The sequence below is a fragment of the Haliotis rubra genome, unplaced genomic scaffold (assembly GCF_003918875.1).
Source record: "Haliotis rubra isolate DU_JTF1 unplaced genomic scaffold, ASM391887v1 Scf91, whole genome shotgun sequence".
Classification (NCBI taxonomy): domain Eukaryota; kingdom Metazoa; phylum Mollusca; class Gastropoda; order Lepetellida; family Haliotidae; genus Haliotis; species Haliotis rubra.
The window spans coordinates 2381444-2405506 of record NW_025767646.1 but is presented as its reverse complement, the minus strand read 5'-3'; the positions used below and the strand labels follow the sequence as shown (position 1 = coordinate 2405506).

General features: G+C 42.3%; 1 protein-coding gene across 1 annotated transcript in view; it reads left to right on the top strand.

Annotated features, from left to right (window-relative positions):
- LOC124264129 overlaps positions 1 to 24063 on the top strand; it is a 44686-nt gene that overhangs the window by 13456 nt on the left and 7167 nt on the right. Inside the window, exons 7-13 of the mRNA XM_046698849.1 lie at positions 182 to 258; positions 1505 to 1582; positions 1824 to 1908; positions 4068 to 4302; positions 5366 to 5487; positions 6369 to 6518; positions 15253 to 15384. Coding sequence (XP_046554805.1) covers positions 182 to 258; positions 1505 to 1582; positions 1824 to 1908; positions 4068 to 4302; positions 5366 to 5487; positions 6369 to 6518; positions 15253 to 15384 — 879 coding nt within the window. The remainder of the gene's footprint in view (positions 1 to 181; positions 259 to 1504; positions 1583 to 1823; positions 1909 to 4067; positions 4303 to 5365; positions 5488 to 6368; positions 6519 to 15252; positions 15385 to 24063) is intronic.

The following is a 24063-nucleotide window of genomic DNA, read 5'->3' as shown; positions in this document are numbered from 1 at the left end:
TGACTAAAGCACACATCTGTCAAAAATTTGTTTCGTCAAGCACCTATGCAAAGGACTATTACGGCTTGTACATATGCCTACAAGTTTTAACCCACTGAAACTGATACGAAGAGACATATTTTGGAACAGACTGCTTGCTGTTGGTCATTGGTTGTTGATATACCTAATGGTCTCTCGTCAGGTTAGCGGAATGTGGATCCGGGCAGTGCAGAAGAAACCCAGTCTTGTAGAGAGGTACTACCAACTGTTGTTTAATGAGTAAGTGAGACACACTGTATTTTCACATGTATACTCTGACAGGGTTTCAAGCTACTTGTATTTCAGTATCTTTGAAACAGCAAAAAGTTGTACATGCACAGTTAAATAATTTGGTGGTAATCTTAGAAATCTTATCTTAAAAAAGGTACCTTGTGGTAAATATGTTTTATTGAATTAATTGTTTTGTAAAAGGATTGTGGGTGAAAATATATAATTAACATGTGATCACATCTAATGCACAGTGTGAAACATGGGGAGTAAGAAATTTACCCCAATTAATTTTAAGATATCACTGAAAAGAAAGGGAGCAAACACTGCTTATTATCCAGCTTATGTTCAATTGACATTCACAGTGTCTGAGAGAGCGGAAGGTCGTGGGTTCGATCCCCGACCGCGTCATACCAAAAGACGTTAAAATATGGTACTTGTTGGTCCCTGCCTGGCGCTCGGCATTAATAGGTACAACAAGGACTGGTCGGCTCGGAGTCAGTATAATGTGTCTGAGTGGGTTATTCATGCTTCACTGCGGCATGGTATCTCAGTGGGCTAGCACTATAAAACCAGCTTCAGTCTGGGCTAGTACAAGCAGCCGCACATACACATACACACGCATGCATGTCGTCATATGAGCGAAATATTCTCAAGCACGACGTAAAACCCAATTTCACCTCACCTCACAATGTCTGAAGATACATCAACACAGTTCTTGTTGTTAGCATGCTGCAATTAAAGGCGATAGTTAAACGATTTTGTTTGTGACCTGTCATAGTCGTTTTAAGTGATGCGTTCATTTAAATTTGCTTTAAACAGTAACATTTTGACAGTTGATGAAATAGCTTTTAGCCAGTGTATGAAATAAGCCAAAAACCCAGCCCGACATCTGGGCAGGTAACTTCAAAAACTTACCAGCCCAGAAGAGATTTAACCAGTCCTTCTTAAATACTCAATGTGTGAAGCCCATTTCTGGTGTCCCCCTGCCGTGATGTTGCTGGAATATTGCTAAAAGCAGCGTAAAACCAAACTCAGTCAGTCAGTCAGTCTTAAATACTAAATAGACAGTGCCAGTGGACATGTTATCTGAATCTTTTTTTTCATCCGTCCATCGGGCTGGCTAGCTGTAAAATTAGACCGTCCGGCAGAAATCTAGCCCGTCTTGGGCTGTCGGACGGGCCTTATTTCATACACTGTTTTAACACAGCAAAAGATATGTTCCTATATGTTGTCAGTATGATTTTAAACATTACAGCAAATACAGAGATGTGCGTCACGCTGCAGATTATGCAACACCTGAAATGGCTCTAATGGTTGCAGATCAGTTCCTGAAGTAGGTGAACCGAAGTCTTGGGATAGGTTCCAAAACATTATGTCATTTATTATTGCAGTGAAGAATCATTGAACATTGATATACTTCACATTTAAGTTTCATGATTAAGTATCTGGTTTCCCTAAAAAGACAGTTGATAATACAACTGTATAGATATTTGCAATGAATGTTTTTTCAAATACATTGTTTCTGCGATCTAGATATGTCTTCATTTTGTGATGTACCTATTTCTATTTGACAGACAGTATGGTGACTCTGCCTTCCCAGTCCTGAACAACACAGAGGCAACAGACATTCAGTCTGTGAGGGACGAGTTGCACAAGACGGTCAGTGTACTGCTTGTTGCATAACAATAAATAGGGAGGTGAAGTAGCCCAGTGGTAAAGGTGTTTGCTTGTCACGCCAAAGGCCTAGGTTTGATTCTGCAAATGAGTACAATGTGTGAAGCCCATTTCTTGTGTCCACCTCCTGATACTGCTGGTGTACTGCTAAATTTGGCATTAACCATACTCACTCAGTTTCTCACTGACATATAATGCCAAATATCTCTGCATCCTGTGGTATATCTGCTATGCAGGTGCATACTGGTCAGGGGAGGTAACTCTGTTTATGTGTGCTTCGTGCACGTGCATGGACTTCACATGCGATATCTATAGAGCATGTGTTTGCCAACAGTCTACCATGTTAATGCAGATTGTAAACATTCCTGAATAAATATTGGAAGCAATGCAAGGCTTGTAATACGATGGATACAATACATCTGAAAGCAACTACTCAAACCCGAATGGCATGAGTGAGTGAGTGAGTGAGTTGAGTTTTACACAGCTTTTAGCAATATTCCAGCAATATCACGGCGGGGTACACCAGAAATGGGTTAACACATTGTACCCATGTCTGGAATTGAACCCAGGTCTTTGGTGTGACAAGCGAATGCTTTAGCCACTAGGCTACCCCACTGCCCCCTGAATGGCATCTAAGTTGTGTTTATGTACTAACTCCTTACCATATTTACAGACATTGTCATGACAAACTGTTAAACAAACTATCATGAAATTGTTGTCAGCTGAAATGAGAATTTGACTGGTGGTTGCATGATTTAAACCATCTCCTTTCATATCCAAATCTTTCATTCCAGTCTTAACATTTTCAATGCATTTTACCAAGTTTCTTTACAAATACTGTCTAAATTATTTCTTACCAGCTTCTCCACACTGGATAGTTTGAATTTTGAATAGCTTTGCCCTTCTTAGAGTGAAGTTCCATTTGGGTTTAGGTCACAATGATGGGGTGGTAGTCTGAGGACCTTGTGTCCATGTGTTTGTAGTGTCCTTTACATTGTATACTGTCTTGTTACAACAGCCATTAAAACACCAACAATTTCATGATAGTTTGTTAAAGAACTTTTTCTCTACCTCATGGCAATGTCTGAAATGGTTGGTATTGACAAATAAATTACTTTCATGTCATTTACGGACATGTTGTTGCTTTCAGATGTATATTTAGTTGGCAATTCATGTGAACAATGTTGCAACAAGCGGACTATAGTCATCTTGTGGGACATTGCTTAAAATACCAATCACTGCTTTTTCCAGATCAGCCTCGATTATTTACATGCTGGGCATTGCAGCAAAACCAAAGTGTATATAAATGTTTTGGAAAAATCAGAACAGTACACAATAATGATGATAGTTATTTTTATTTATTGTACAAATTACTTTACTACTATACAACTGTCAGAGATTGCTTATCATGACCTGGTAATTATGGTTAATACAATAATTTTTTCATCAGAACATTTTCACTGATATCTGTACCATCTGTGTGATAGTTTAATGAGGAGTTTCGCAGTTCTGTCCTGTCGTTACAAAACCAAATGTGGGAGAAAGACACAATTATTGTCTGTATGTAACAACTAGGGGTGGGTATTGCAGAGAATTTTCATATTGCGATATATTGCGATACGAAAGCATATATTGCGATATGTATTGCAATATATTGCAGGAAGAATTTTTTAACAAAAAACTCTTATAATCGAGTTTAAAGCAAAACAACAACAAAATCACTATGCTTGATTATTTAATATAAACTTTTTAATGATGACAAAATAAAAATGACAGCAACTTGACCTGGTCAGGACATATCAGAGATCACTGGTCATTAATAAGTACATATTTAAAACACTCAGATCCAAAACATTGCGAAACGCTTGAACAAAAACTAAGAACACAACTTCAAACCCAACTTAACAATCCAGTTAAATGTAATTTTCAACATGATCATTCCCACCACCATTACCACAATTGCCACGATCATCAAGATTTCCGAGTGTTACGAGGTTTTCCGAATGCATGTCAAAATACCGGTTTTCGATCAGCATATCGCAATACGTATCGTTTTCATGTCTGAACGGTAAATACCGGTAAACCGGTTATATTGCACAGCCCTAGTAACAATCATTTCAAATGTTTCCATGCTCATGTTGCAGGTTGTGCTTTGTAATGACACCATAATCAAGCTCTTGATCAAATCTGGTCGCTACAACAACCTCAGCTCAGCATTAACCGAGCAGCGTATGAAGGAATCAGTGACTCTCCCGTATTCCTCCCTGTCATCTGAGCAGAGGCATGTCCTACAGGAGGCGGTTCTCCTAACCAACATGGCTGACTCTTCCTTCAGTCTGGCTATTGTGGATGTTGTTGATACACCAGCCAGGCAGAGAGGTTAGTATTGACAAATACATGATTACTCCATGGACATACCTGGAAGTGTGAATGTTGTTTATGTGTGTGCAATGTATTGTAGGTTCACAAGAGACACCATATAGCTGGAATATTGCTGAGTGTGGTGTTGAACAACAAACAAACAGGTTCACAGGAGGAATAGGGAAGCTTATAGCTTATATTTAATCATATTGCTTTGGTTTATCAAAGGGTCAGCCAGATCTGGAAATGAACAAGTTTCGATCTATTCTTTGTGCTCGTTTATATTCTATGTAGTGTTGTCAGTGGTTTTTCTGGTTATGTTGGCATTTCAAGAAAATGATAGTCACAGTTCTGATTTTGATGTGGAAAGACTATGAAACTGTTTGAAGCAAAATTACCTCCCTTGATTTACAATGGAAATCTTGAGCATGCTGAGGAAGCAAGATGAAATTATCTTAACTAACAATTTTTGTAAGATAAACAATAAAATTACAGTTAAATAACATGACAAAAGGTATAAATGTAATTTAATGCTATTCAACATAATTTGACACAGAGATAATTATCAGGTTAGTTCCAGAAGGGGGATTACTTGGGAAATACTCAAATACCCAGATTAAGTTATTTACAGGCTGGCAGGAATATCCTTGGAATATTTCTGAGTGTGGCGTTAAAGGCTGCATGCTGTCTTGCATGCACATGGGTAAGACTTCGGTCCGTATCCCCCGAAATTTTAACGATAATGAAAAAGATATATTTATATTCAGATACAATGATTTGACAAGAAGCCATAACATAAGTTTAAAAATGACTTTGTGCATACAGACATTAAATCATCGGGTTAGGGTTAGCCTTGCAAAGTGAAATTTAAGTGGGGATGTGGGCAGAAGTTTTGTCCTGCACATGCACAACACACACACACTTGTCAATCATGGAATTTAATCAGTCAGTATCAGTGAGATTGAATCACACATGGCAAAAACAAACAAATTCCCAGATAAAGTAATTAGGACCTCATATCTGTATAAGATGATTGTTGCAAAACAGGATTCATGTATTTCTGTTTAATGATGTGTGTGAGTCTCTCTCCAGACATGCAGTGAGAGAGACGGCAGAGTGTGTATTCCACTGTGGATGTTGGACTTGGACGCAGTCCACATGGAGATGAACTTTAACCCTTCCCAGCTGGAGAAACATGTCAAGGTCAGTTACACACACTTTGGTTTCAAAGATATCATGTTTTGCATTAATGACAGGTTGGCTCTGAGTCAGTACAGAATGTTTGGGACCTTTTTGGAACATGTTTTCATTGTGCTTCCTTCACAGATACATGACAACCATCAGAGGTGCTAACAACAAGGGAAACATGAGTATTTTATTTGTTAGAAAACCAATATCCTTTTGTGTATTAAAAATATTTTTGTGAGTGGGGAATTTTTGATAAGGCTCAAATGGTAGTATTTAGCCTTAGTATTATTCATACTGTGAAGAACAGCTTATAGAACCTTAAATATGTTAAAGGGAGCATGACTCTGGCCATTTGGCAGTCCCAAGAAGTTTGATTTAAATCATTCAAGAACCATACTGTGACGATATCTCACTTTCACCCGAACTCGTATCAAGAAGACAAAAGAAACATGAGAGTAATACTCAATCCCTTCCTGTCACTGGTACAGGGTTGTTTTGTGTGAGATTTATTCCGACCGCCTCCGTGGTGTAGTGGTTAGAGCGTCCGCCCGGAGAGCGGAAGGTTGTGGGTTCGATCCCCAACCACGTCATACCAAATGACGTTAAAATATGGTACTTGTTGGTCCCTGTCTGGCGCTCAGCATTAATGGGTACAACAAGGACTGGTCGGCTCGGAGTCAGTATAATGTGTCTGAGTGGGGTATTCATGCTTCACTGCGGCATGGTATCTCAGTGGGCTAGCACTATAAAACCAGCTTAAGTCTGGGCTAGTACAAGCAGCCGCACATACACATACACACGCATGCATGTCGTCATATGAGCGAAATATTCTCAAGCACGATGTAAAACCCAATTTCACCTCACCTCACCTCAGATTTATTCCTGTTGTTTTTCAGTGCAAGTGTCGTGAGTCTGTCATGTGTCATGCTGTGTTGGAAGTAAGGAAACACCTGCTCAAGATGAACCTTCTCCCCATGACACAGGATGGAGGCCACGCCCTGTCTCACTACCCTCTAGTGAATGTGGTGGCAGCACTGGCTTCACAGGTGAGCTTCAGCGGATGTTTCTAACTTTGACAGATAATTTGCTTGAATTGATTACTTAAACAACATTTTAAGACCATATACATGTAATAGGATACATTATACACCTAACTTGAAATTTGTAAATTGGTGTAAATATTATGTTTATTATCTGCATACATGGTTTCCGGCTGAAGTATTTGATATTTTCTCATATTTATTATTCAATTAGACCATGTTTGTTTTACCCCAAGCAATACTGAATATTAGAATGTAAAAATGATGTTTGACAAAAATAGAGAAGCTAAACTTTTTCCAATTTATCAGTATCAGAATTAGTAGAGAATATCATGTCTTAGATGTCAAATATATTATTCCAAAGAAGTCAAATATCACATGATTTTATTCATATGACTAGATTATTTTTTTTCCTTATCCTGACTCATGCTTATTGGCTTTCTCTTCCTTCCATGTGAATGGTAGTGGAACACTTAGAATCCCTAGTAGTTCCCTGAAGAGGACCTAAAAGTTCTCTCAACCATGAGTTGCCTCCCTTGTCCCACGCAAACAGTCATGTGACCTGCCATGCTTGTCACTCTCTCCTTCATCGCCCAAGTGGATGGTTGGACGATCACTGGAGTCCCGTATACGGCACCATATCCTTTAATATTTAGATCCTTTATTCAAAATTAAGCTGTGTATGACTTTGGTTATATTTAGTTTTCATCGTATGCCAAAATTTTGGAAAAATTATTCATATTTTGTGACATTTATTCATCATAATGTAGATTGTTTACATTTGATGAAATCTTGCAGTGATTGCAGGTACCGGCTGTCAGCGGCTGAGTCTTCTCCCCAATGCCTGTCATGCATTAATCCATGTTCTTCCAGCTTGCGTTGCAGATTCTGTATTAAATTATCAGATTTGCAATTTAATATTTATTTATCTTATATCTATAGACGGGCGATAGACCAGGAGAGGAAGTCACCTCAAGTCACTGGTGATAATACCGGTAACCGTATGTTGTTAACTACTGCTGAATTCAGGTGTTTCCCGAGTACGTTACATAGTCGAGTAAGTTGAGTCATTGAGTCTACAAGAGGTTCAGCGAACGTCCCTGAGTCTACAAGAGGTTCGGCGAACGTCCCTGAGTCTACAAGAGGTTCGGCGAACGAACGTCCCTGAGTCTACAAGAGGTTCGGCGAATGTCCCTGAGTCTACAAGAGACTATGAAGTCACGTCAGCAAACCGACAACAACACAGAGAAATATCAGCAACGCAGACAGCTACAGGGTTCGCAAACACTCAGATCAACAGGCAGATTCCAGCAATGCAGACATCTACAGGGTTCGCAAACCCTCAGATCTACAGGAGAAAGATTTGCGAAAGGAAGATTTGCGGAAGGAAGGTTCACAAAAGGAAGCTTCACAAAAGGAAGATTCACGAAGGGAGTATTCGCAAATGCACTCGCGAAGACACAGTTCATCAGAGTGAGAATCGACTCATAGAACAGATGAAGAAAGTGATGGCATCCTTTCGGATTCGGAAGTTACATCCTGGATCACAAGTGGTCTGGACTTAGCGTCTCCATCCAAAGAGTCGAATGAAGTACTCACGTACAAGATGTTGAATGAGGATTTCGACTCTCTCACGATCCCGCCCATCGAACCGGAGTTCAGATCGGTTAAGGAAGACATCGTACCTTCCGGCGAAGTAGACATTCATCTAGATTTTAAGACCAACGATTACGTTCACACACGCTATTTCATCGGTGAGACGATCTTCCCCTGCAGTTATGAGAACTTACGACATCTACCCAGCTCTTTGATGATCAACCACCGGCAACGCAGACGTCTGTCATCAGGGATGAAGACAATGCCTCAGCGTTCATGAACGCGTACACCGCATTTTATCAAGTTCAACCCACATCGCAGAACTTCGTCCCAGGCGTGTTAATGAAGCAAGTTACAACGATGTCAGACAACTTTCGAGAAAGCACCAAAGATGAATCTCCATCATGCATGCAGTTGTGAATGGAATGTTCGTAGATGCCTGACTGGCTACACAAAGTTAACCTGCATGAAGAATATGTTGTCAACTTTGCACGAATGCAGCTACATTCAGATTTTCTCCATTTGACATTGTGCCTGCGCAGTTTACAAGAGATTAAGGGAACATTCTGACAGTCGACGCCAGCCTAGGATTGGCGTCATCGCAGTTCCTCATCAAGATATCGCATCCGTCCCAAAGTTATTAGATTAACATTCAATTTGATGAATGTTTCGACTCTAAAATCAATGTGGAGGGAAGTTATCAATGCTACAGTAACCTACTTGTGTATTACAACGCAATTGGGACGTGCAAGAATATTGTAAAACGCTTCATTTAGCCGATTATTACTGACAACCAGTAACAACGTTGAGGAAGCGTGGGAACCTCATCAGAACATCTATACAAGATGATGACTGCATTGTCTTCAGTGAAGAATAAGAAGTTGAAGCATAGAGATGCAACTGCCAGCGGGACTAAGCACTAAGCGGCAAATAATTTCGGGCGCTTTTGCTCAACCAACAACACCTGTGTTCACTCGTGTTATTCCGGGGCAAGCCGAATAGCGAGGTTACGGACAAGACCGAGTGTTCGATGACGAAGGAACCAACGACTGCACAAGATTTCATGATGAGCAATTTGCTGCAACACTGGTGAGGTCACATATCTGGAATCTGATTGGTCCATGAGAGACAACGCCCTGCGCTGAAGGCGGTCGCAGTTCACATACCAGGAAGTCGTCTACAATTGTAAACAACCCTTCCAACGTGGAAAGACTTCATCAACAGTCTAGATAGCAGTGTGCAACGTGGTTCCATCATCTCCATGGGATGCATAGAGGTCTTCTTCTGACAGCAGATTAAACATTGTTTATCTGGAGGCTTGCAGTAGCAAGTGACAGATGGTTTCTGTTCGCGGCAACCAGTCAACTATAAATAGACTTCACATCGATGTCAGCTTGCTTTCAATATAAATCTTTGGCGATTTGAAGACGAAGAATGACGCATCATTGAAAATCATCTGTTTTACATGAGTAATCAGCTGATTGGAGCGCCTCGACAGCAACAAGCGTTGTGCTGTGTTGGATTCTGGCGGAAGCATTGCAGTTAGCAAGATTTGTTGTCAATCAGAATGGCATCATATTACCGGCAGATCGATGAGTCAAGATTCAAGCCACGATTGCAGAAACAGTCATCTCTCCGTTGTCAGCAGACACGACCGTAGAAGTCTCAAAGACAACAATATTATTTGGATGTGAGCTGACAAAGCAGCAGGACTAGAACCTCCAAGAGTTTCCAACCCATACAAAGTCAGAGCACTGGCGTCCACACTTGCTCTGCACGGAAGCTGCTAGATATGAGCTATAATGGAGAGCTGCTTTTGAAAGTCGGACACGGAGTTTGGCAACCTCTACCTCAGAGACATCACCGCCGAGGATGCTTCCGGCATTCCCCAGTTTGGGCCACTTCTTGTAGCACTACAACTAACGGTTCCACAAAGGCGCTGAGTTGGGAATCTCACCCTTTATCACGTTGACTTGTTCATAACCTTCACTCTGGAGAGTTTTGGTTGAGAGTCCATTCGCACCGTCTACACTAGACTAGCATGAGTGATTAAGACTCTGTACGGGTAACGATCTTACCTGTACGATAAGGGGCCGTAACTCATTTATGGTAATGATATTAAAATAATCTATGGGTTGTTTATAGATAACTAGTTAGAAGAAGATACTAGTATATCTAAAATCCACATGAATCTAAAAAAGATTCACTTGTCTTAGAGCAGTATAACAAGATGTGGTATCCCGAGTTGACAGCGGAAGTTAGAAGAACAGTATCCAGAAAGTACCGTTACACAGTTCCCATGGGGGGAATACAGGACGTATCTAAGAACAGCTGATGAATCCACGAAGTGGCTTGACCCACCTCCAATCCATCGGATTCTGGAAGCGAATGAGCATGAGTCAGGATAAGGAAAAATATGTAATTTTTATAGTAAAATTGATATTTATACTTATCTTGACTCATGATGTCAAGCCCTCCCAGCCTCCCAGGAGAGAGTGACAAGCATGGCAGGTCACATGACTGTTTGTGCGGGAAAAGGGAGGCAACTCGTGGGTGAGAGAACTTTTACGTCCTCTTCAGGGAACTACAAGGGATTCTAAGTGTTCCACTACCATTCGCATGGAAGGAAGAGAAAGCCAATAAGCATGAGTCAGGATAGGTATAAAATATCAATTTTACTCAAAAAAATTACATTTTCTTGGCTTGTAGGAAAACACACAACCTTTCAAACCTTTGGTGATCTTTGATTGTTTTGAGCTGTATATCTCAACATGAGTTGATTCAAGTTCCGAACCTTTACGTAGTTTTTAGAGCAGGTATTCTTTAATTGGCAAGAAAGATGTATGGTTGAGATTCTTCCAATATCCTTAATTTCATTTTCCAACATATATTCAGAAATATTTCTTACACCTGCCTGGTGATCCGGGTTAGAATACATCCCCAGTTAAAGTGATGATCATAAGAGGCAACTGGATGAATCGGGTGGTTAGGTTCTATGACTTGATTAATGTCATCGTACCTTGACAATGTGGTTCGCTGTTCACAAAACTGATCACTGAATTCTCAATTCCTGACTCGACTATTTCATATATCTGGGGACCGCCTCCGTGGTGTAGTGGTTAGAGCGTCCGCCCGGAGAGCGGAAGGTCGCGGGTTCGATCCCCGGACAAAGTCATACCAAAAGACGTTAAAATATGGTACTTGTTGGTCCCTGCCTGGAGCTCGGCATTAATGGGCACAACAAGGACTGGTCGGCTCGGAGTCAGTATAATGTGTCTGAGTGGGATATTCATGCTTCACTGTGGCATGGTATCTCAGTGGGCTAGCACTATAAAACCAGCTTAAGTCTGGGCTAGTACAAGCAGCCGCACATACACATACACACACACGCATGCACGTCGTCATATGAGTGAAATATTCTCAAGCACGACGTTAAACCCAATTTCACCTCACCTCACATATCTGGGATATGGAGTTAAACAACAAACAAATATATATGACACAAACAGGATGTTAATTCCATGGTCACATTAACTTTGTACAGAATCTTGAAATAAATAAGGCACATGAACCTTGCAGTTTAAGCTTAAATTTGAGTTTGAGAACTAGGATAGTGGACAGATGTACATCATCCTAGTTTGATTTGTTCAGTAATTTGAGCATTTTTTTTTTAACTCTTGGAATAAAGTGAATAAAAATATATACAGTCAGGCCGTGTTAATCCGAACACTTCCGTTTTTCATCAAAAACGTTCAGATAATGAAACGTACAGACTACTGAAACGAACCATTATCTACACCACTACAGTAGAGTTACTTCCCTTTGACATATTGAGACAAGAACATAAGAATGTATGCAGACCTCCCAAACGACAGACCTTCCAAAAGACAGACTCAGGGAGTACACTAATTAGCTAAGCCATGCTGTCCACCCCTATTTAATTAATGAGCTGACCCAGAGTCACTACAGTGTATAGTAACAGCACACTCCTATCTCCTGTGCTCTTCTCAAAACATATTACTGAGCCTTTTACTGAACAGAACAGAATAGAACCGAAATATTATTCTAATAAAACACTTATAGTGACACAGTACATACAGCATATTGATACAGATACTTTAGAGTTATGTGGTGAATAATCACATTTCATAAGATAAACAAATTTTTCAATAGCACAATGTTTACAGAAATATTGGGGAAGAAATTGATTTCTGAGGGCATTAAGTGCTGGATAGTATAATAAAAAGTGAAGTTCATCACAGACATCTAAATTCACACTATGTTTCCATTCTTTACAATACTGGTCAAACACATTCAAAGTTTTTTGCAATCCATCACTTGTTTCAGCTAATATGATCACCCTTCTAGATGGCTACCTGTATGCCAAGAGCAAGGTGAACAGGAGAAACTGATGATGTTCAAGTGACTTTCTAATAAGTGTTATCTGTGCTCTTACCTGACATGTGATGTAAAATAATATGGTGCTTGGTCTCATATGTTTGATAGGTACATGTATATATAAATTATTGTTTTTGATAATATTCACAAGTAAATGTGATCTGACACATAGATGTTGATGTACATATGTGTTGACTGTTGATGCAATATGTCTTAATTTAAAAATCATAATTCATAACATGAATTGATAAGACTATAGTTAATACCTAATGTTGTCTCTTTTATGTGGGCACATACCATTATTATCAAGGGTACAGCTTCATTAAGCCTTATGCAACCAACCACAAAATGTGTTGTTTTAAGCGGTCTGTCTTTTGGGAGGTCTGTCTTATGGGAAGATACCTTATCAAATGACTTTATTACAGTTTGTATAACAATCAAAAGTCAGAAACTCACTGGGTTTAAAGAAATCGCCAATGACAGTGGTGTAGGGAGGCAGAAAATGAAATTTCACACTGGTCAATTGACATTGGCACACTTGGTAGCGTTGTCACAAAGTAAGATCACGTGTCGACCATGTGATTGCATCTGTCTGTCAAAAGATCTCAGCCAGTCACAAAACATGTCTGATGTCATCCATGTTTTGTTGCTGAACCGATAGCGAACATACATTTCTGGGTTAAAGTCTCTTCCAAAACATCTGGGATTTGGCGATGACAAATGGCTTAATATTGATGGTGCCAGTTGTGTTTGCACAAGTGAGACCTATTAATTGATTAAAATCACAAACTAACGACATGTTCAACTCAGAAGTGTCACCTCGCTTATCAATTACCATTGAAGTTTACTGATGATGATCAGTGCTAATCAATGGTGCTCATGAGGTAAGGGGATTATCCAAACCTTTTTGATGTACTGCCAGATTAATGATGCAAAACCAAGTGTAATTAGCTAATCCGTTACCGCTTATTAACGTCCGGATCCGGAGAGTGAAGCTCTGGATTAATGAATCAACAGTCAATGAGTTTACATAGTAAACAAGATTGGTTACAGCTAAGTACCGTTCAGATATCGTGGGAATCAGATTATCAGGGTCCAGACTAACGGGGCCTGACTGTATTTAAGTAAAAAGGTAGGTTAGCACAGAATTTTGTTCTGACATCAAGACGATGAGTGTCAGTGATCAGGAAAAGAGTATCATCGGAGATCTTCATATTACACAAGTGATAACTCCTGGAATAGTCAGCATTAGTTTATCAATTTACTTATTTTCACATGGAAAATGTTTATTAAGATAAATGTTTATTAAGATAAACATTCAGAAACAGTGAGTGACCATATGATTACAGACAATTTGGAATGGCGATGATGTTGTCATTTCAATGCTCAGTAATAAGATTGACACTGCTCAATAATTACATCGTCATCTAATTGTCATCAATTTGTTGTCGTCTACATCACTACTTTCCAAGGGTCCTTCCAGCAACAAATTACAAGTGACTCACTCTGCCAAAGTCAGAAAAGAAAGTCATAGACAAATACCAAGATGGACAAAATTGTTCTGAAATTGAGAAGGACTTGGGAATAGAACACAGCAACTTTTAAAAACAGTAATAAATGACATACTTTCGTGTTTAGATAATATTGCTGCAGAATTTAAAAGCCACCGAGTTTGGGTTGTATTAGGAGAAAATTATTGACATTGACAACAAAAATCACAAGCTAGTGGTCAGAAAGAAAATCAGGATTCAGGAAATTGTGTGGCATGTCTGAAAGGACAGAGGTATCAAACTGTAAATACTGAAATAGAGTCATCTTCCCTGATGAGTGTAAAATTGTTCTCTGAGAAAACAATCGTGTTGGTATATGCAGGCAGCCTGGCAAGTATCTGTGTGCTGATAATGTAGCTGGACATTTCTGTTTGATAGAGCTGGAGCCAGACGATATAATAAAAACTGGATGATGTTGCCTAATATGTTTCTGATGATGATAACCTTTATGTCACAAATTATGGATTATGGATAAGCCCTGTACAAATATTTTTTAAATGTTAATAGATGTCAGTCTTTCTTTGCCACAATGTTTCCTCAGGTAATGATGTGACAAATTCAGAAGTCGACCATGTGAATTGAATGTGTTTTGTCTATTCTATTCTGAACAGGACCAATTTTTTATGGATAGACAACTTTTTTATTGTCTGTCCATAATAAGTTGTACCAGCTTCCTTCATCACGATATGGCTGAGATATTGCCGATGTGACGTTAAAGATTAACTCACTCACTCACTCATACCAGCTTCCAAATGCCACTCAAAGAAGTCATTCTATTTTGCCAATGTTTGTTTTAAAGAAATTAATCTACATCCTTCTCTGATACAAATAATAAAGTTAGCACTAAAAGAATAGATTTTTTTCTCTCTCTCTGTCAATTTGTGAACAGATTCAAAACACCTCAAAAGTAGCCTAGTATATTCATGATGTAGTGTTTGACCTGCCATTCAAAGAAACACCCCAAATAGCATTCTGAATTCAATTTCTGCACATTCAGGATGGGTTGATTAGGACAAATATTAAGGGTTGTTTATAGAGGTGGTATTTATTTTGACAGTGGTGGGGTGGCACTATATCATTTGGGTTCAAATGATATTTGTTGGACTATGATCTTTCAAAAGTGTCACACGACTGGAGCAGACGTAAAAACAGACATAGGAATGACAAGTTTTCAAGTGACATATGATGTGTTCTAGGTGTGTGGGAAAGCCAGTGAAGCTTACTGTGCCAGCATCCATCAGCTGGAGTCCACAGGAGCAGACGACAGTGTCAGTGCTGACCTCCAACATCGAGAACAAGGCTACATGGACACAATCAAAGCTCTCCAGGTGGGTCACTGGTTCATATGTTGGCCTAGTATTGAGCTAGATTTCGTTTAAGGTGTGAGTGTGCAGGACCAAGGTGTAAAAGGTATGGTGGGACTACAAGGTGTGTGTGTTGTTTGACTATTTAGGCTGTCTAATCTTTGGTCATATTCATCAAAACAAAAGTCTCTTATATGTTTCCGTAGTTACAGCTTGTTACTGTCGAATTCCGACACCATCTGCAATCCCACGTTTTGCGTCCCGGGTTTGCTAGACAGCATGTGGGCTACTCTTTGCCTCAACGTGCTGACATTCACGCTGCGTCTTTGTGTAGGGACGTAAAGCCACAAGCAGCGTTCCGTTGTTCATGACTTTCATCAGGTAGTGATCTTTGTTGTCTGTGAAAACGTGGGGAGAGTCGAGGGTGATGTTGAGATTCCAGTCGATTTGGGATGGCACTAATACCCATTTGTTGTCGTCGTTGAAGATGAGACTGCGTGTTTCTGGAGATGGCCGTGGTCTCGACGTCGTCCAGGTGGATCACCCTGCCGCGGAAGGCTGGGGTTATCGTCCATTTGTCCTCGTCATTGCATATCAGGTCGTACCGGGTGTTGTTGGCCGCTCCTTCAGTATCGAAGAAATCGCCTAGGTCGTGGCCACCACCACCAGCGGCAGTAGAGGGTGGCAAATCGACGCGTTTGTAAATGCTGTTTTTCAGTTGCAAGGCATACAGTTTGCCGTCGAATCCATGCGTGTCCCCGAGGTCGGAGATCGCTATGTTGGCGCATTTTCTAACGTGTGTTCCTGGACCATGAGACTTCATCATTGTCGTATGTGCAGCGTCGCGCTGAGATATCCTATACTTATGGGATCATGTTTAACGTCTAAAACCGATATTTTCAATTCCGTGATGTTGCCTCGGATTAATTTCTTGTAATGCCGCGACGAAAACAATTCGGTTCTGCCGTCGTTGTACTTTTCGTTTTCACCGGCACAGCTCTCAGCAGTGTGGAAGGTCGTTCGCCTTGAATGTTGTCGGTCGTGCTCAGCTGATCGAGATGAATGCACAGTTCGCGATACAGAACGAGGTCGGGTAATTTTGTGCCGGTCTCGGTGGTTTTCGGTGGTATGTTGTTTGACGTCAACCCGACCGTTTTAGCCAACAGCCGACTCAAAGTGTTTTTTCCGTTGATGGCTAACATGACCGTGCTGTTAGAGTCGTTTATTTTGAGTTCGGCTCCCATGGGTTTGAAGATTTCTTCTTTGAGCGTGCACACGCAGTAGTGCAATATTTGGCGTTATTTATAAACTGAGCCTGAGTTTAGTTTTCGCCGCTTTTTATTTCCAGGTATCACGGCGGGGACACCGAAATGGGCTTAACACATTGTATAAACAGTTGAGCAACGCTTTAACCACTAGGCTACCCCACGCTTTATTTATAAACAGTTCGGACTCGCCACTCATGATTCCCGGAAGCGTCATGTACATATTGAAAAAGTAGATATGTATACTATATAACAATTCAAATATGTACAAACCGGGAGTGTTTTCTTCTAAAAGTGCTACCAATCTCACGCAAGCGAGTCTTGTGGTCGATGCAAAGGATGGTTTACATTTCATAGTTCGGTTCATCGACGTGTTTACAAATAACGGGTTTTCAGTCACGAATGTGAAAACGGTACACACTTGGTTTATCAACCCGATGCAGTTGTGGCAGAATCAATTCAATTTCGCCGTGTGGTGCGCAACCACTCGGTGCGGCGTGACGTTGAACGACACTTGTCGTGATGCGCTGAGTCGGTCTGTATTCTCATTTCACGTGTACTACCAGATCAGACGTATCCTGAAAGAAATCAGTGCCCCGATTCCGCAAGACAAGGCATGGAATGCCATAAACAATCATACGATCGATGATAGCGCATGCGAGCGGCGTTTGCGATGAATTAGAACTAGATCAGATGATTAGTGTTTGCCGGGTCCGAACCACGGTTTGGGCATTCCCATCATTCACAACATGTCTCTCGTGGAAGCCAGCAAACAGCTAGTGAAAGATTGGGGTTACAAGTCGTATCATTACATCAAGACGATTACATGTCTTTCAACAACAGCAAGGATTACCGCGTTTGGAGGTTCGAGCAGGACCTGCGGATGATTGGAAAATGTTCATGCTGGACACTTCGAAAGGGTGTACTCTTGCTGGTGTTGTCAGATTGAACGATTCGATTCGAACGTACGTACGTGTGGGCCGTGCTGGGTGCTCAGACGCAAATGCGTTCCAGCATCGTGGGTCGTGAAGGGACAGCTTACGACGCGCAGAAACAGCTATCAAAAAGCGCTAGAATAAACCCGGTTGAAAGTCAACCACGTGTTCGGCCCGAGACTGTACATGGCTCCGAGCGACATGCGAATGAGGATGGACAGAGTGGTGGGCTACAACAACGAAATCGTCATCGCCGATCAAAAGTGTCAAAAGGATGTCAATAACACGAGTCGAGTCGTGTTGCAGTATGAAACGGGCATCGTGGCACCGACACCGGAAGTAGAAGTAGCACCACCACGCCAACAACAGCAGCAGCTGCCTCAGCATGTGCAGGCAAACAATCAGCAGCACGTCAATTGCAAAACGGCGCTGGTGGTCAGGGGGATCGCGATCGGTCTGTGCCTCATTTGGTTAAAAATTCCTTAGCCGCGACTTACACCAGACCCACCACGGCGACGATGAAAGCCCACAGGTTTTGACCGTGCCACGTGACGGTTTTCGACAAGAAGCCTAACAACCAGGAAACGATGCTGCCCAAGATGCCAGTTTAGCCAGGGCTTCGCCGAGAGATTTCAAATGTTTTTTTATCCAGTCTCTGACGTCGTCGCCTGATGATGGGCTTGTTGGTGTTGGTGGTGTACCACCACCGCCCGTCAGTGATACGACCAGAGTCGATATGATGAAGCCCAAAGCCGTGAGAACACTGGCGATGGTGATTCCTTGTTCCCGGAACAGAATTCGGATCCTGTTGGCCAATGTGGTGTCCTCGTTCAAGACTTGGTTGATGGTTTCGCGCACGCGACTGATTTGTGATCGTAGGGCTTCCCGGTTGGAGGAAGCGGCTTCCAATCTGGTCCGTCTCTCGTCTTCCAGGTAGTGCAATCTTTTCTCGATGATGTTTATCATCGCGTCGTCGTCATCCACAATCCTGAGGTTTCTTTTCTCGCGAGCGATGTGCTCGTCGATTTCATTCAGTTTACCCATGTTGTTCACGAGTTCTCCGCACTAGTTTTTCAAGGCTTCATCTCGACCTCGAAGTTCCCTAAGAGGAAATTCGAAACCGGGCAAGGGTTCGTTCCAGTACGTGACCAATATTTTATCGATTTCGTCCGACGCTTCTTTGGCACCCTTGGGCATTTCTCTCAGATCGGCAGCGCTGGCACCACCAAGTTTGGTCCTTACGTTTTGCAGATCTTGGACGACCTTCGCGGAAGTTGTTTGGGTCGTGCGCCGCCGTAATCTCGCAGGTTTAGTTCGTCGCGGATCATTTGACTACCGCCACGGTGACTGGCTAGCGTCGACAGGGCGAGAGTTTTTCTCGTGTGTTTGTTCATGAGATCGACCTCGGATGAGCTTTCAATCGCAGCGTCCCAACGTTTCGGCGTAATTTTTATCGAGCTTTAAAGCATCGTAATACTCATCTACAGCCTGCGTTAAAAGCTTGTTGCCCACGGTGTCCCCCATGAACAAGGTGTCCATGGCTGCTGCATCATGGTCGTTCAGCTGGTGTACGTCGAAATCTTCCGTGGGAATATCATCAGCCATTTTTGTTATATTAAACTTATAATATACATAGTTTCAATATAAACAATGTAGCAATACGGACGAAAGCTAGATCCTTTCCAAAGATCGAGAGAACCCCTGGGTGTTAAAGCCATGCGTCAGTCGGTGACCATCACCAACAATCCGAGCACGATTGATCAAAACCAAACGCTGCTGGTTCGATTCCCCAACCTGGCCACGAACGATGTCATCGTCCCCGGCACAGCTCGACTGGCTTTGCACATCACTTTGGAGTCCACGAACGACAAACGCAAGATCGTGCACAACCTGGGTCGTGCCATTGTCAAGAAAACCACCATCAAAATACGCGGGAACGAGGTGCTGAGCATCGACGACAGTGACGTGTTTTACTGTTACACGGACCTCTGGAGAATCGAGAAGGAACGCGCTGACATGTTGTATCAAGGAATTTGTTGGGCCGTGCAAATTCGTTCTGCCGTGCGAACGACATGCATGTGGGATGAGCTTTCACGCAAGACAAGCTAGATGGGATAGAGGCAGGGGACAAAGCCATCACCAAGGCATACGGGAACCGGTTTTGCATACCACTCGACTTCGAGCTGCTCGAGGGCCACATGCCGTTTTACAGGGCCGCGCTGGGTGACCGGTTGGAATACGAACTCACGTTCAACGGCTACAGCAAAGTAATATTCACACTGGACGGCACCGGGGCCAGCTACGTCGTTGACAACATCTCTCTGGAATTCGACATGGTCACGAGCTCCGAACTGGCCCGGCAGATTCGCACCCAGTACTCAGGAAAGCTGTCCATCCTGTACGATCGCGTGCTGCGGCACCGGACGATCGTCAAGGACAAGAGCGACACGTTGTGGAACATCAACCTGAACGTGCCGGCTCTATCGATGAAAGGCATCTTGATCACTCCCGTGGCGGAATACGAGCCGTTTCGAAGAGACAGCGAACTCACTTGGAATCCCGAGATCACGAAAGTTGAAGTGACCGTCGAGGGCGTTCCCAACCAGCTGTTCAGCCAAGGCATGCGAGCTTACCAGCAGTGGGACGAGATAAGAAAACTACCGACCATCAAGCGACACTCGCCAGAAGTCAACGAGTTTATCCTACATGAGGATTGATGGTTACCTGGATAAACATTACGCGCTGTGGCTAGACATGCGATCCACGGACGACGACAGACTACATGGCAGCGAATGTCGCATCGACAACGGCAGCGAGGGGATCACCATCCAAATCGCCCCAAAAGCTCAAAATCCGGCCGGCAAGGTAAATTTATATTTGTACGTGATTATGGACGCGCAACTCAATATAGACAATGGAAGATTCGTGCAAGCCATTTATTGACTTACCTTGCGATCCCCACTGCGCCATCCTGTGCAGTCAGACGGGATGCGGCAAGATGGCATTCATACCTATCATGACGTGTTCGACCACATCGTCATTCGCTGCCCCACTTTACGGGTGAACAAGACGTACATGGAGAGACCGTAGGTGAGAGACTGTGACGGACCCGGACGTGCACAAAATCGATGCTGGAATTCGTCTGCAGGACTGGTTGCGCGCTTGCCATGACAAGCTGAAAGGAGAATCGACCCTGTTTATCCTAGACGACTGCAGCGCCAACAAGGAGATGGTTAAAAAACTAAACGTGCTGTTGTACCTGGCCTTCTCGGGCCGACACACGAAACACAGCGTTTGGGTTTTGACGCAGAAATTCAACTCGGTGCTGAAAGATTTACGGGAACAGACGCGATGGGTCGCCCTGTTTCACTGCAAGGACAGGGATTCGTTCGAGGACTGCTTGCGAGAAAATGACGTTATCCCGACCAAACAAGAACAAGAGCGAGTGAAAAAAACAGCTCGCCGAAACGAAACACACCAAACTCCTGTTGAAAAATGACCAACCCGTGGCGTATAAAGTCTGCTAGCTTTAAGCAAAATTCTAGCAAAATTCAAGCAAATTCTAGCATTACTCAAGCAAAAACGATGTTCGAAACTATCGTTGTGTGCAACTTGACTTTCATCTCGCTGTGTTTTGCGTACATCGCATGATATTTTATTAGACTTAAAAAATCGTTTGTTACATAATAAGATGGTGTGCGACAACTGCTCAAACAAATGTTGGATGATGATAATATAAATAAAAACGACAAGCGAGAGAGACTGGTGCCGCGCGCAGACAGCGGCAAAGCCAAACAATACTTGGGTGGGGGCGACCACACTCCCAATAAAATTCACAAAATGCCAGCCGAAGAAATCGACAAGCTGTACACGAGATACGAAGCCAGACTCGGCGCGAAATGACGAAAACCATAGGGTCTGTCATAACGCAAGTCTACGCCCGGCGTAGTACTTCCTTCCCATTCTGCCAGAACGTCGACTTTACCTGTGGGAAGATCTCATGAAAGATCTGTTCATCGACCACGCTTTCAGCGCCGTCAGCTGCGTGCTGTACTACAGATACGGCATGTTTTAGCTCCGATGACCGCGGCAATCATCACGGCAAAGCATTGTCAATTTAAAGAAGAAAAAAATAATAATGATAATAATATACAACATGGATGCGCCACAGGAGGAGGAAACTCCGACGGAGGAGGAAGCAACGACACCGATACGACTAGTCACCACCACCAAGAATCCTGAAAAAGTCGCTGCTGGTAGAAAAGGTGGTTTAGCCAAGCACCACAAAAATAATAACACCCATTACACTCCGTGGATTGTTGCCGGGATTAAGCGTGGTCGTCGTTATGCTGCTATATAATAATAACAAGCAACAACCACCACCGCCACAACAGCAGACGACACAATTAGAAATAAACCTGCAATATATATATATATTTATATACACACGATGTCGTCCGAAGGAAAAACATTCGTCAACGATGCATATCGCCGGACTAACCGTAGGTTACGCTTGCTTAACGAAAATGGTTCTCAAACAGCCTACGATCAAACTCGATTTCAATGTGCAGGACATGGGCATGCTCGTCATGGACTTGGCCACTAAGGACAATACATGTATTTTGAAGTAATATTAAAAAACACTTAAAAAGAAATGGCTACGATCGCACGCAGAAACTGCAGAAAACGCGCCACCGATCCGATATGGTCCATGAAAACGAATACAACATAGACTTTGTCAACATAAAAAACTTGTACTACTTGAAAGACGGACCGCTGAGAGCATTCGTCAGAGAGGAGTTGATGATCGTACCTCACGACACAATCCCTTTTAGAGTGCCCACTGTATGATAATTCTCATGATTATTTGTGTGTTCTATTAGGTTGTGGTATGCTATGTGGCTAGAGACACAATATGTCAGAGTTGTATTTTCTCGTGTTATCAGCAATCAATTTCAAAGCTTAAATTCATCTCTCACAAACACCCCCTTTTAATTTTAACATCAGAGCCGTGGTGACTATACAGTCTGAGTAGGGCATCTAAGTCACAAAAGTTTCTGCTGAAAGTGTGATTCGAACGCTGGACCTCAGAATAGTGTGCCCAGCTCTGTAACCATTACACCCCGGAGGACGCTGATAGCACTTACAATGAAAGCTACTTATCGATCTAAGCTGTACCACTGTGGATAGAGAGAGACGACCCACCATCATTCTAACCATATTTTTACTCCTGCAGGAGCAATGGATCGTAACAAATTTAGGAATCTGGTCCAAAACTATCATTACATAAAGTAGCCAACAGCCAGCCAGCTCTACAGCAAGCTGTACAAGCCGAGCCGAGCCACACACTGCGACTCGCCCACAGCGCTTGCTCGGTTATACCGAGACGACTATCCGGGTAGGAAACTGCCGAGAGATGCGTTTCATTCATTTTCAGACATCTGTAGCCTCGCTAGTCAGACGGCCGTGCATCATCATCATAGCCGAGCCAAGAGACACACACACTTATACTTGTGCACGGCGTTCGCTCAAAGAAACCATCTCAAAGAGATGGTAGCTAGGTGACGACTTCCGAGACCTGCCTTTCATTCGGCTAAAAACTCCTCTCGCCTCGATAATATATAACAAGTACGACAACACGTTGGATTGTTAGCCTTTCGCCAGACCGACCCCATGCTCACTAAAAAGTGATTATTTCCTAAACTATTTGACCGATTTTCGTGAAATTTTGCATGCATCTCGGCAGATGGTTACGCTATAGCAAAAGGGCATTGGGAACACTCTCGATGACTTCATTAGATTAATTAAGACTTAATTACGACCGAATGACCCCATGCTCACTTAAAAGTCAATAACAGTCAATCATTTGCACCTCAGTATAACAATGGGGCTAGGGATTTTTAAATTGAGCCGGGGGGGGGGACCTTGTAGCCCCATTGTGTATACTACTCAACCAGTTGTGACACGGTCACGTAATGCATTAGTATTCACTTGATCGGGTCAAGCTGAACAAGCTGTAGTTATTTATGTGCCATATAAGTCAGTAGATGTTTGCCAAGTTATTCTTCAGTTGTATCAAACCAGGGATAACTTAAAGTGATATTATCTCCCTTGAACTTCGACACGACATTGTTTACATGTGGTCATTGTCAAAGTAGATGATATTGCAAATATTTGATGAAATTATAGGCGTAAACATTCCTTCTGGATTATGGTTGCCTTATTCCTGTGGATTCCACAGATACATACAGAATGGAAATGAAATTTTTAACTAAGTCATAGCTATCCCTAGTGGTATGCTTAAAGAGTTACGCAGTTATCTCCCTTAGGCTAGCTGTGACGTCACAACGTAGTTGTTGAAAACCTCTCATGATTTTTCTGTATGGACAACACAGAAGACGTGTTTACAGTGTGGAAGTGTTTTTTAACTTTTCTTCAAATTTTCAACAACTTCAAGACTCCTGGTCAGTAGTGTCGCATTGGTTGATGTTTCTGACAATCGC